The 13,130-nt window shown below is 38.6% G+C and overlaps 1 protein-coding gene across 1 annotated transcript in view; it reads right to left on the bottom strand.

The window, feature by feature from the left end:
* Positions 1-1,489: 1,489 nt before the first annotated feature.
* Sult2a1 (sulfotransferase family 2A member 1) overlaps positions 1,490-13,130 on the bottom strand; it is a 40,679-nt gene continuing 29,038 nt past the window's right edge. The window contains exons 5-6 of the mRNA XM_021189237.2: positions 6,725-6,902; positions 1,490-1,711 (exon numbers count right to left, since the gene is read on the bottom strand). Coding sequence (XP_021044896.1) covers positions 1,599-1,711; positions 6,725-6,902 — 291 coding nt within the window. The 3' untranslated portion in view covers positions 1,490-1,598. The remainder of the gene's footprint in view (positions 1,712-6,724; positions 6,903-13,130) is intronic.

Below are 13,130 nucleotides of genomic sequence, written 5' to 3'. Positions count from 1 at the left end.
AACTAATGAAACAGTTACATTAGTGACACCCCCCTCCCAATTTTCTAATAAAAAAGAGGAGGAATTGCAGGCTGGACTCCAGTCGAGCTGAGGTCTGAACCCCAATTGTCATAATTCATCTACATGACACATTAGGCATTCCCTCACCCACCTGGAACTCCATCCCCTGCCTAAGTTACCACCTCCCACAGCCCCCATAAGAGAAGCATGGTCAGTAGTGACATAAGCAATGGCACAAGCTTCTGATCTTCAGGCTAAACTCCTCCCCAGCTATCTAGCAACAGTGAAGACCATTAAAAGGGGTGTTCAGCTCCACCACTCTCTCTTACCCTCCTACTCCTTTGTTCCTTTACCTCTCACGTCTCTCTCTTCTCTCTCCTCTTCCCTTTCTCTTTGTCTTCTCTCCTCTCTCCATTCTCTTTGTCTTCTACTCTTCTCTCCTCTCTCTCTCTCTCTCTCTCTCTCTCTCTCTCTCTCTCTCTCTCTCTCTCATCTTTTTCTCCCTGCATTTCTATAATTATGCTCTTAAACCATAGAGTCTCTGCTCTGCTCCATCTAGGCCCGCTGCACACTCTGGTCAGTGTTGGGAATTTCTTCCCCTATTTTCTCTCCCCAGCAACCATAGTAGCTTTAGCAAAGTAGCTCCAGGGTGGTCCCCAGGTCAGGGGCTGCCACTTCTCAACCTGTGGATGAGTGGGTCAGAGGCAATGCCCACCCAGAGCTGAGTGGAAAGCACCTGGCAGCACCCCAACACCTTTGTCTGCCTGCCCAGAGCACAGGGGAACTCTGGCCGGACGTTAGACCCTTTTTCCTCCCCCACTTCTCCCAGCCCCCCCCAGGTCCACCTTCATTTTGCTCCCAACATATAGATAGATAGATAGATAGATAGATAGATAGATAGATAGATAGATAGATACTCTATCTGAGTTTCTTCTAAGTAATTAAGCTGGTATTCATGCAAGGTATGATAAATACACAAATAATGAGTAATACTTGTATAATTTCCATAGCATCAAACTTAGACACTTTTGTCATGTCCAATGTCAGTCAATAAATCTCCAAATAAATGACTTATTTAAATGAAAATAAAATGTTTGAAAGTTGGAATTCTATAAAGTGAATTGGAATTTGCTGATAATACACAACAAAACAATAATAAATGTAGCAAATATTTGATGACTCAAGACTCCATGATTCTAGGCTGAAGAGATGAGTCTCAAATATGGAGAGATATTAGTAGTACTGTATTGATTACATAGAGGACTTGAGATCAGTTCTTAGGACCCAAAGAAGGAAGTTTACAGCTACATGCAACTGCAGGTCCCTCAGAATCAATGCACTCTTCTGGCCTCTGAAGGTACTACAAACAGAAAGGTATACACACCACCACCACCACCACCACCACCACCACAACCACCACAACCACAACCACAATCACTACTGTCACTACTACTAGTATTAGTAACACTAGCTTTTTAAAAAATCAACCTCACAATTCCACAATAGTATTTATTCTTTGAGCACATTCAGGTATTCAGATATAGAACTACAGGAACATAAACATCAGTGTTCATATAATATTTAAAAGTTTTGAAAACTTATTCCCATGGGAACATCCCTGGGGGGAATCCAGCCATTTTCTCCTGGAAAACTTTATCAAAGGCTTCAGCTTGGGCTACTGTGAAGTGATTCTTCCAGTCCCCAGTTATGCCTGTAAAATGTGAAGAAGATACATACGTGGATTAATAATGGTCATAACACTGCACTAGCTCTTCCCATCATATGCTTTTACCATCTTTTTGTTAAAGATCACATAGTTAATATGCTACATCTACTCCAGTAGTGACTCACATTATAGGTTTAGAAATCTAGAAGCAGTCCTGAGGCAGAGTTTCAAGGAAACTGCCTCCTGTAACTTTGATATTCCCATAGCTAGAATGCCCCAGATTTGTCTCTGCAATATTTTGGAGGGTCTTGCATGATTTCTTACAGTATTTTTCTGTATAAGAGTTTGAAGTCTCAGAGCAAGCTTAGCAAAGTATACTAAGAATCTTCATATAGCCATGTATAGCAGAGTACATTACATATTAGAAGCAAGTTGGTGAATTCTTCTGACAAATGGAGATTCCCTACACATACTTAAAAGAACAGACAAGTTACACTCATATACAAGAATTTACCAAGGCCTAGGAAATAGAAGGGTTGTGGTATTGCATTATTCATGAGAATGTCTAGTAGAGCAGAACCTCCTGGTACTATCTTTAACAAGGCTCGAAGCAGTACTACAAATTGTGACTCTGGTGTGAAATCCTTACCTGTCATTAGCTCTAGGCAGAGCAGTTTTATCTTTACTGTAAACACTACCTGGTTCCTGTAAGCCTTTTGAAGTCACTTCTCTGTTTAGTGTCAGATACGTCAATGTACTTTGCCTGCTGTGACACCCTACTCCTTTGTTTTCTGTATTATATAAGACTGGTGTTTGATTTGTGACAATACATTGAGATTCAGCATACTCTCTCATGTCTGCATCTGTCTGGCAATACTCACCGATGCCATGCTCACATGCTGGAACCTTGATTCCCATGGATTGAGGGGGCCTACTGAGCCCAGTCCATGGCATTAATAAATCAAACTACCATTTTCTGTAGAAAACTTAAGTCCTGAAATCATATATACAAACTTCTCCCTCTGTCTAAATTATGTCCTACCTTTTCCTCTCCCAACCTATATACTGAGCAATCTAACAGCAGCAACATTGGCTTGATCTTTTTATATATACACAGATTATTCCTGCTTCCCATCAAACCTGTTCCTATGATGCTATCCTACTCAATACTGTTTATCATCTCAATGATCCAAACAGACTTCAATTGTTCTGTCTACATTTTAGTATTTACTTATAGAAGTAAATAATTTTAAAGCAACTTTTAAATAATATCTTAAAATAGTTTATATTTATGTGTGTGTGGGTTCACATGAGTGCTGTAGATACACACAGTTATGAGCAGCATTTCAGCTGTCTCGATTTTCTCAACAAATACAGAGGATCCATTCCCTCCCAGCTCAGGGTATTGCAGGACTCTGTTTCACTCAGACATGGTGTGATGTGATGCATGAAGATCTGTATAATTTCAGCCCCTTTCCTATGTAGCACTGTATCTTCTGATCATATATTGGTTTTCACCACTCCATTGCAGAATGTCTTTAGTCTGAGCCTTAAAGATTAATCAATTGCTCTTGCTGTGTTGTGTCTTCCTTCACCATAGAGGGCTAATATTTTTCATATAATTACATCTTGCTCTTTGTCTCCTTATTAATGACACTGTAACCTTCTCTTTCCATCTTTCCTCCGTTTACAACTCAGTAGGCCCCATCCTTGCTTTATTTCCTAGCTGTGACACTGTTTTGTGTACCATGCATTTATGCTTTGAATATACACAGAGAATATGTATGTAATATATTTGAAAGAATGTGTTTCTGAAATTACTAAATGGTTCATTTTGCAAAGAGTGCCAGACATATAGGACATAGTCAGTGTGCAGTCTTGAAATAAATTCGTGAATAGCTGAGAAAGGTATAGGCACTGCTCCTATTTTGCTGATGAGGAAAAATTGGACTTTGAGATGTTACCCAGTATGATAGTGATGGATGTGTATTTGAATACAAAAAGGAGGACAATAGAAGCCATTCTTTTCTTTATCACATTACTTTCTGTATCATCACATAAGTTAATTTTAATTTTTCAGAGGCCTATATTACAGAAAATATAAATAATTCATAAAATGTAAATCACTGATACAGCATATTAAAATAATATACTATTAATTGATATGAATATAAAAGTGTCATCTAATGAGATGGGTACCTATTAATATCCATTGCTATTCTCAGGTTCTTTCTTTACTTTATTAGAACATTTTTTCTTATTGTTTTTGACAGCATGCCTGGATCCTGATAAGACAAATCAGATAGATGCTGGACTACAAACATCTCAACAAATTCAACATGGATTCCCAATGGAATAAATCAGTCCATCTGAGAAAACCACATCTTTGGAGGTACACACATGGAATTGTAAGTTCACCTATGTGCAAATTCTGTGGACCTTAATGATGTACTTTTACTTTCATTCGTTGTTTCTAAAAATCTCCCCAAACGTTTGTGTGTCAGATGGCAGGATGACCCTAACATGCAGTGGCTTAACACTTGGTGAAAAGACTTCCTCAGTTCTGGAAGCTGCAGATCTCACATCAGAGTCTTGTCCAAACCTTTGTAGGGTTTTCTTTTTGGCCTGAAGATGGCAGGCTTCTGCCTCTGTCCTTGGCTCATCTTCTCTTTTTGACTCTGATTAATGTCTTCTGAAGATACCAATGAAAATGATAAGTGGCCCAACTGCTGTGTCCATTAAACATATACTGTGAAATAATGAGGGCTGGGAATTTTGAGGTTTGCCAGAATATATTTCCTATACATGTCTTGATTGTGGCATTGGCTTTAGAAAGTCTTGTCACCCAAACAGTGGCAGAATATCCCTCTAGTCTGCATTTCCTGCGGAGTCTAAATATTGAATTACAATGACTACAATTGCATGTGGAAAATCATTGCTTGGAGATTAAAACCAGATATATCTCACCAACTTGAATGATGAATCTCTGGGATAAAGCTGACAAAGTAGCTCTCCAGAGGCAATAAAAGATATTTTCTTGTGTCTTGAGATAAGAACAATTAAAGGATATAGGGAAATAGGTCTAGTGAATTCCTCCTGGTTAAGGCAAGTCTAAGACTTAATACAGATTTTCAATGCTTTATGATCTAGGGAATTAGGTTATCTAATGGTAAATAATGAAATTTGTTTAACGTTATCCTTGATTTACTCATACTTTGATGGTTCAAAAATGGGACCAATCTGATAGAGGAATTGAGAAGAAAAATATTATCTTTTTATGCATTTCCTTTCAAAATTATTTCGAGACATATTCATTTCATGATTCTCTATAATGAATTAATGAAGCAGGTGGGCAATATATTAGGTGTCCCCCATCAGTGTGACCTGGTTTCCAGAATTACATAGCTTACTGGCTATTGATATCATACTAGTATAAATAAATAATCCCCCAAAACAAAATCTATCTTCAAATGTAAAAAAAAGACAAAAACATGCGCTACATATAATCACTAGGATAATTAAATTTCAAAAGACTAATGAAGCCTTATCAAGTATTTTGGCAGAACTATATTATAATTTACGAATGTATGTATTTATGTATTCCTGATATCATCTGTGCTTCATGACAAATAGGATTTGTATTTGGAAGAGATTAAACCCAATTGTGGTTTCATCCTAAAAGAATCTTCCTGGAAAATCAGGAACAACAATTGTCTTCCTGAAATTTGTCTTTGCTAATACTTTTGCTTGTCAGTTTCCTCATCCTTCTGCTATTACCAGAGCTAATTCATTCCTTTAGGTATGTAATAACAAGTTTTATTTTCTTATATTGTTTTAACTCTGCCAAATTCTCATTCATTATAGGAAATCTAGGAACAGACCACTTTGCTTAGGTGAGACCTTCATTTCTAGTGCAGAGAAATATGTCTCCACAGAGTCTAGAGTGCAGGTGTTTGAGGGCAGCTGGCAAAAACATTCTTCCACATGCCTTGATTTTAGTGTATAGATTTCCATTTCTTTTAGTGAGTGGTGACATATCTTTATGTTTAAATCGCCGTCAAAATTTCATATTTGGATAATAAGAGTACTGGATTAAATACAATTTGGTAACTAATTTGACTTCATGTTTTTCTACCAAAACTCCTGATATACTTATATTGTTAGTATCCAAATCTCACACTCCGAAGCCGTCAATTGAAAGTAAAGGCTGAAACATTTGAATTATGGATAAAAAAATTAAAATCATAACTTTTTACTTCATTTATACCCATGTTTTTATTCATTATTAAATATCTTATGACTGACACCTTCTTTCTTTTACTCTAAGTTCCATCTCACCTAACATTATCTGATCAGGTCTGGGTGAGGCCAAAGGTCAAATTCATTCTGGCAAAGTCATTCCAGAACCTTACAGCTATGAAACCACACACACACACAATCTGCTCCCAGCATAGAGAGGAGTTGGTACGGAAATAAATAGGATTGAAATTCCCCCTCCAGGAGAGATAATTCCAAAGAAGAGAGGGCTCATGAACCTAAAAGAATCTAAACATAGTTTGGCAAATAACATCAGATATTAACACCAGAGAATTTTCTTAGTCCTATTAGAGTATAATCTTGGCTTATGCTGGGCAGCAATATTGACCTGTTCAACATCTTTTCCAGCTGGTAATGTAATTTTTGTGGTTCTATGGTTATTGTCTTAGATATATCTTTGGTCTACTGCATTACACTTATTTTTTATATTTTAGAGATGAGGATTAAGATACAGGCAACTTTGGAATGCCTCATAGAACACTGACTACTTTCCCATTTTGTCATTGAACTTATTGGACATTACCATCTCCAATTCCAAGTTCATCTCCCAGAATCAATCAACTTTGCAGAGTGTCTGAAGCCCACATCTTCTCCATAAAAACATTCCTTTTAATGTCTGTGAAAAGCTATCAGTGATGAGCAGTGACTTTCAGTACATTCCCAATAATTTCTCAGAGCTTCATTAGCACAACAAGCCCTTCACATGTTCTGATATATTCTGAACCTAGACAATCACTTTACCTTTTCTCATGAGTTTCAAGCCATTAGTAACCATATCTTCTTTAACGAGACTAAAATTGGACATGTTGTTTTCTTTCATGACTTGGAAGGAACTGTACTTGAGGACAAGATCCAGCTCATCTGGCTCTAATTTTTTCCCTAGGAAGTCACAGATCTTCTTTANGGTTCCCTTNGTATCCTAAAAGAAGAAGAAACTGAAATGAGGGCAATAAACAGAGAGCTCTGAGAGAAAAGATTCAGAAATGGGATCTGAGGATGGGGATGATCAAAGCATTGTGAAAAGGGCATCATCAAATGAGAGAGCATGAATAGGATTTAGGTAATAAAAGCCAATGGAACAAAGGGAGGAAGGACTCACACTCAACATTTATATATTGAGTGGGCTTGCATTACAGCTGATCTCTGGTCACTAAAAGACAGAGGCTGGGGATTTTTTTTTTAGGGAGGAGAAAATGTTAGAGAGAGGTTCTCATAGAACCAAGGTTAAACTTGCTTTTTGGAGGATCATGACTTGAATTTCAGGTCCTCTTGCAAGCATCTCCATAGTGCTGAGGTCACAGGTGTGTGCTGAAACAGTCACTAAGTATACCAAGATTTTTCTTAATACAGGGCCTCACAATGGAGTTTTCTCTTGTGTGATGGAAGTTGCCAAGGAGATTAGTTTATGTCAAGCTCAAAGAGATCAGAAATCCATCTATCTGGCTTTTTCCTTCCAAGTTCTGGCATTGAAAGTATGTACAACCATACCTAACTTGGACTGGGATCTTTAAAGAAATTTATAGAAATGCTGCTAGACAATGATCAAGGCAAATGAAGACATTTGCACAAAGTCCTCAGCAGAGACNAATGTTATTGACAGATAATACTGTTTGCTTAGGCTAACTGAGAACAATAAAGATTTTACAACAGTTTCATAGAAATGTTCTTGATATTTATTACTTGGCAGTATTTATGAGAGGTTTTGTTTTGAGTAAGAATCTCAGGTTGCNNCTCANGTNGACATTACATTCACAATTTTTCTGTCTCAGATCTGTAACTGTTGCAATAATATCTGTGTACTACCACAATTAATTTAATTTTTAGATATAATCATTACAAGGTAAAATCTAAGAACACCAAAAATTGTTCTTTCAATTCTAGGCCTCCCCCTGGGGACATGAGGTTTTATTGGTTTAAAACTTTTTTTTTACATATTTATCAGAGTAGTGCTTAATATTTCATACGAATGTAAATAATCATGGCAATGACTGAAACGAATGTATTAAATGGTCAGAAAGAAGACTTATTGGAATGTGCAATAGTCTGTAGCAGACAGATATTGATCCTTTTGTGGGAAAACTGAATTTAATGATTATTAAGTAAAATATTATATATATGGACAAAAGAGTGTGATGAAAATTTTTAATTTTTAAAATTAATTTATTTTTTAACACTCTCTATTTTATTCCCCCAAAGCCCCATCCACCTTATGACTGTTCCATATCACATACCTCCTCCCCACCACAATGTCTCTACTGGGATATCCTCTCCAACCCTCCTGACTTCTAATCTCCCTGTGTCCTTCAGTCTCCCAAGGGTTAGGTGCATCATCTCTGAATGAACACTGACCCAGAAGTTCTCTACTGTATATGTGTTGTGGACCACATATCAGATGGTGTATGCTGTCTGTTNGGTGGTCTAGTGTTTGAGAGATTTCAGGGGTCCAGATTAATTGAGCCTGTTGGTCCTCCTAAAGGATCACCCTTCTCCTCAGCTTTTTTCAGCCTTCTCTAATTTAAAAACAAGNGTCAGCTGCTTCTGTCCATTGGCTGGGTGCAAACATCTGCCTCTGATTCTTTCAACTCCTTGCTGGGTCTTTCAGAGGGCAGTCATTATAGGTCCCTTTTTGTAAGCTATCCATAGCCTCAGTAATAGTGTCAGGCCTTGGGACTTCCCCTTGAATTGGATGCCACTTTGGGTCTGTTGCTGGACCTTCTTTTCCTCATGTTCTTCTCCATTTCCATCCCTGTAATTCTTTCAGAAGGAACAATTATAGGTCCAAGTTATGACTGTGGGATAGGCCCACTCTCTCTCATATGATGCCCTGTCTTCCTGCTGGAGGTGGAGGTAGGGTCTATAACATCCCTCTCCCTAATGCATGACATTTCATCTAAGGTCTCTCCCTGTGAGTCCTGAGAGTCTTTAACTTTCCAGGTCTCTGGTGCATTCTGGCGGGTCCCCCCAACCTCCTATTTTCAGACCATGTCTGTTTCTATTCTTTCTGCTGGCCATCAGAGTTTCAGTCCTTTTCCTTCACCCAATACTGGATCAGGTTCACCTCTCCCTCCCAGGCCACCCATACACTTCCCCCACACACACAGGTTCCTTCCTCCTGCTTCCAGAGAGATAACTCTACGAGGTCAAAATTATTTTTGAATAATCTCACCTTTCAGTTCTTGACTGGTTGCACTTTTACTTTTTATTAACAAGTATTTTTCTACATCACTTCAGGGAAGCAGGTAGGCTGACAGCCGTTCTTCAACTTTCTCTCTGCTTTTCAAAATCCCATACTCAATTTTCATGTTTGTTTGTTTGTTTGTTTTTTGGCTTTTTTCAAGACACGGTTTCTCTGTGTAGCCCTGGCTGTCTTTGAACTCACTCTGTAGACAAGGCTGGCCTCAAAGTTAGAAATTCGCCTGCCTCTGCCTCCCAAGTGCTGGCATTAAAGGCATGTGCCAACACACCTGGCCTACAATTCTTATCCTTAGCTATGCAGCAGAAAATCTGTGGCAGTGTTTCCCTTCTTAGTGGATCCAAAGACCTCTCCCTTCTTAAATTGTTCCCTCAAATCATTGCATTATGCAAATTCATCACTGCCTGGGAACTCACAAACCACTCTTGCCAGGGAAACAGGTAGTCTATTAGCAGATATATCTTCACTTTTCCCTACATTTCTCAAAGTCCAACCGCCCAATCTCATACTTATCTTTGCAGCAGAACACCAAACTTTGGANGGTGAATTGGTTTGCCCCAACTCCAGAATGCACACCCAAGGAAGCCACAGCACATTTTGACAAATGAAGCAATTAGGTTACACCATCAGATCTTCATCTCTCCCTCTATTCTTCAAATTTGATCCCTAAGTCTTACCCCGACCTGTTTACCAAACCTCCTGCTGTGGTTTCTTCTCAATATATGCTCCCCTTCCTGGAGATTGTCTAAGCAGATCCTAGTGGAACACTCTGCTTTCCTCCCTCTTTAGAAGTCCCTCTGCTGTGTCCAACCCATCCCATTCCTAACTCTCAGGTCTCACAACACATAAACTCATTTTACCTGGCAGCCCAATGTAGTTNTCCCTTTTTGTAAGCTATCCATAGCCTCAGTAATAGTGTCAGGCCTTGGGACTTCCCCTTGAATTGGATGCCACTTTGGGTCTGTTGCTGGACCTTCTTTTCCTCATGTTCTTCTCCATTTCCATCCCTGTAATTCTTTCAGAAGGAACAATTATAGGTCCAAGTTATGACTGTGGGATAGGCCCACTCTCTCTCATATGATGCCCTGTCTTCCTGCTGGAGGTGGAGGTAGGGTCTATAACATCCCTCTCCCTAATGCATGACATTTCATCTAAGGTCTCTCCCTGTGAGTCCTGAGAGTCTTTAACTTTCCAGGTCTCTGGTGCATTCTGGCGGGTCCCCCCAACCTCCTATTTTCAGACCATGTCTGTTTCTATTCTTTCTGCTGGCCATCAGAGTTTCAGTCCTTTTCCTTCACCCAATACTGGATCAGGTTCACCTCTCCCTCCCAGGCCACCCATACACTTCCCCCACACACACAGGTTCCTTCCTCCTGCTTCCAGAGAGATAACTCTACGAGGTCAAAATTATTTTTGAATAATCTCACCTTTCAGTTCTTGACTGGTTGCACTTTTACTTTTTATTAACAAGTATTTTTCTACATCACTTCAGGGAAGCAGGTAGGCTGACAGCCGTTCTTCAACTTTCTCTCTGCTTTTCAAAATCCCATACTCAATTTTCATGTTTGTTTGTTTGTTTGTTTTTTGGCTTTTTTCAAGACACGGTTTCTCTGTGTAGCCCTGGCTGTCTTTGAACTCACTCTGTAGACAAGGCTGGCCTCAAAGTTAGAAATTCGCCTGCCTCTGCCTCCCAAGTGCTGGCATTAAAGGCATGTGCCAACACACCTGGCCTACAATTCTTATCCTTAGCTATGCAGCAGAAAATCTGTGGCAGTGTTTCCCTTCTTAGTGGATCCAAAGACCTCTCCCTTCTTAAATTGTTCCCTCAAATCATTGCATTATGCAAATTCATCACTGCCTGGGAACTCACAAACCACTCTTGCCAGGGAAACAGGTAGTCTATTAGCAGATATATCTTCACTTTTCCCTACATTTCTCAAAGTCCAACCGCCCAATCTCATACTTATCTTTGCAGCAGAACACCAAACTTTGGANGGTGAATTGGTTTGCCCCAACTCCAGAATGCACACCCAAGGAAGCCACAGCACATTTTGACAAATGAAGCAATTAGGTTACACCATCAGATCTTCATCTCTCCCTCTATTCTTCAAATTNNATCCCTAAGTCTNACCCCNACCTGTTTACCAAACCTCCTGCTGTGGTTTCTTCTCAATATATGCTCCCCTTCCTGGAGATTGTCTAAGCAGATCCTAGTGGAACACTCTGCTTTCCTCCCTCTTTAGAAGTCCCTCTGCTGTGTCCAACCCATCCCATTCCTAACTCTCAGGTCTCACAACACATAAACTCATTTTACCTGGCAGCCCAATGTAGTTCCTACAGGCTACATAGGACCACCTCATTCTGATAATAACCAAAGTGAGACAGAAGCCAGATAACAAACCCCCATACTATAATGACAAGACCCGGTATCAGCACCTAGAATTATTATCTTCCTCATCTAATATGCCTAAATGCCAGTGTAAGAACACAATCAATAACAACCAGGACAATATATCTCCACTCGGCTCCAGCAATCATAACACAGCAGGTCCTAAATATTTTATCATGGCTGACACAGAATAAAAAAATCCTTTAAACAGCTTGTCTGAATATGATAGTGGTCTTTTAAAAGTAAATGAATAGATACTTTAAACAAATCTATGAAACCAGAAAGAAATCATGGAAAGTATTGAATTAAACTGATTTACACCAGAGTAGAAAAGAATCAATTAAAAAGAATCCAAATTGAAGGAAATGTCAAATTGAAAATTTTGGGAAATCAAATATGTGTCTTAGTGGCAAGCTTCACTAACAAGTTCAATATACAGAGACCTTCAGTTATTGAAGATATGATAGAAGAAATAAATATATTAAAGAAATTATTAAATATAAAATACTCCTGGCACATAATATCCAGAAAATCTAGGCCACTATTACGAAAAGACCAGAACTATGAACAATGGGAATAGAAGAAAAAAAGGAAACCCATGTTAAAGGCACAGAAAATATTTTCAAGAAAATCATAGAAAAAATACTGTGAAGAAAGAGATGCTTATCAAAGTCTATGAAGCATACAGAACACCAAGTTGATCATACAAGATAAGAGAGTCTGCTGAGCATATAATAATTAAAACATTAAATGTACAGAACTAATTATGAAAGGATGTGTAAGGGATAGGATGGGGGGATCAAGTGGGAAAGGGGAAGGGAGAGGGGGATGTGGAAGGGAATAAAGGGAGAGACAGCTAAAAATAAGAGGTATTTGACAAGTATTGAAACCTGGTACAGTGGAAACTTCCTAAAATCTATGCACATGTGAAGGTAATCAAAGTGAAATCCCAAAATAATGCCCATCTCATGACAGGAAGAAAAATGCATGAAAAATTCCATTACTAGAATTGGGTTACAATTAATTGAGTTGTTGGCCAAATGGACCCCATGGGAATTCTTTAAAAAAAAAAGACCTTTGCAAAGAGTATAAATTGCTCTCTATAGATTGACAGCAAGGCCCATATTTCTATAGACTACACCTAAAGGAATTACTGAATGTGAAAATGTCAAGCTTGTCCCTACAGAGAACCTCCACTCTCATATCCTAGTGTCTTCAGTATAGAAATACACTCAGAATGCTCCACTAGGAGAAATATATACACAATGCTAGACAAAAATGTTTCTATCTATATCGGGTTACTACTTTTGAGACAAGCTAGGTAACTGGTGGTTCAAAACTTATGGGAATGAAAAACAAATAACTGATTTGACTAAAGTCCTAGTGCATGAGATGGAGTTTATATCCTAAACTGTTTTGGTGACTGAGGACCTGAGACCAAATAATGCTCTTAAAAAGGAAAAAGAAAAAAAAATACTGGCAAAATGACTCCTAATGATATTCTGATATATGCATATAACAGTGTCTTGTTTACACATCATCAGTGAAACTTCCTCTTGTAGCAG

This window comes from Mus pahari, unplaced genomic scaffold (genome assembly GCF_900095145.1).
Source record: "Mus pahari unplaced genomic scaffold, PAHARI_EIJ_v1.1 scaffold_6865_1, whole genome shotgun sequence".
Taxonomy (NCBI): Eukaryota; Metazoa; Chordata; class Mammalia; order Rodentia; family Muridae; genus Mus; species Mus pahari.
Note: the sequence above shows the minus strand (reverse complement) of the source record. Positions and strands in the feature narration are given on the sequence as shown.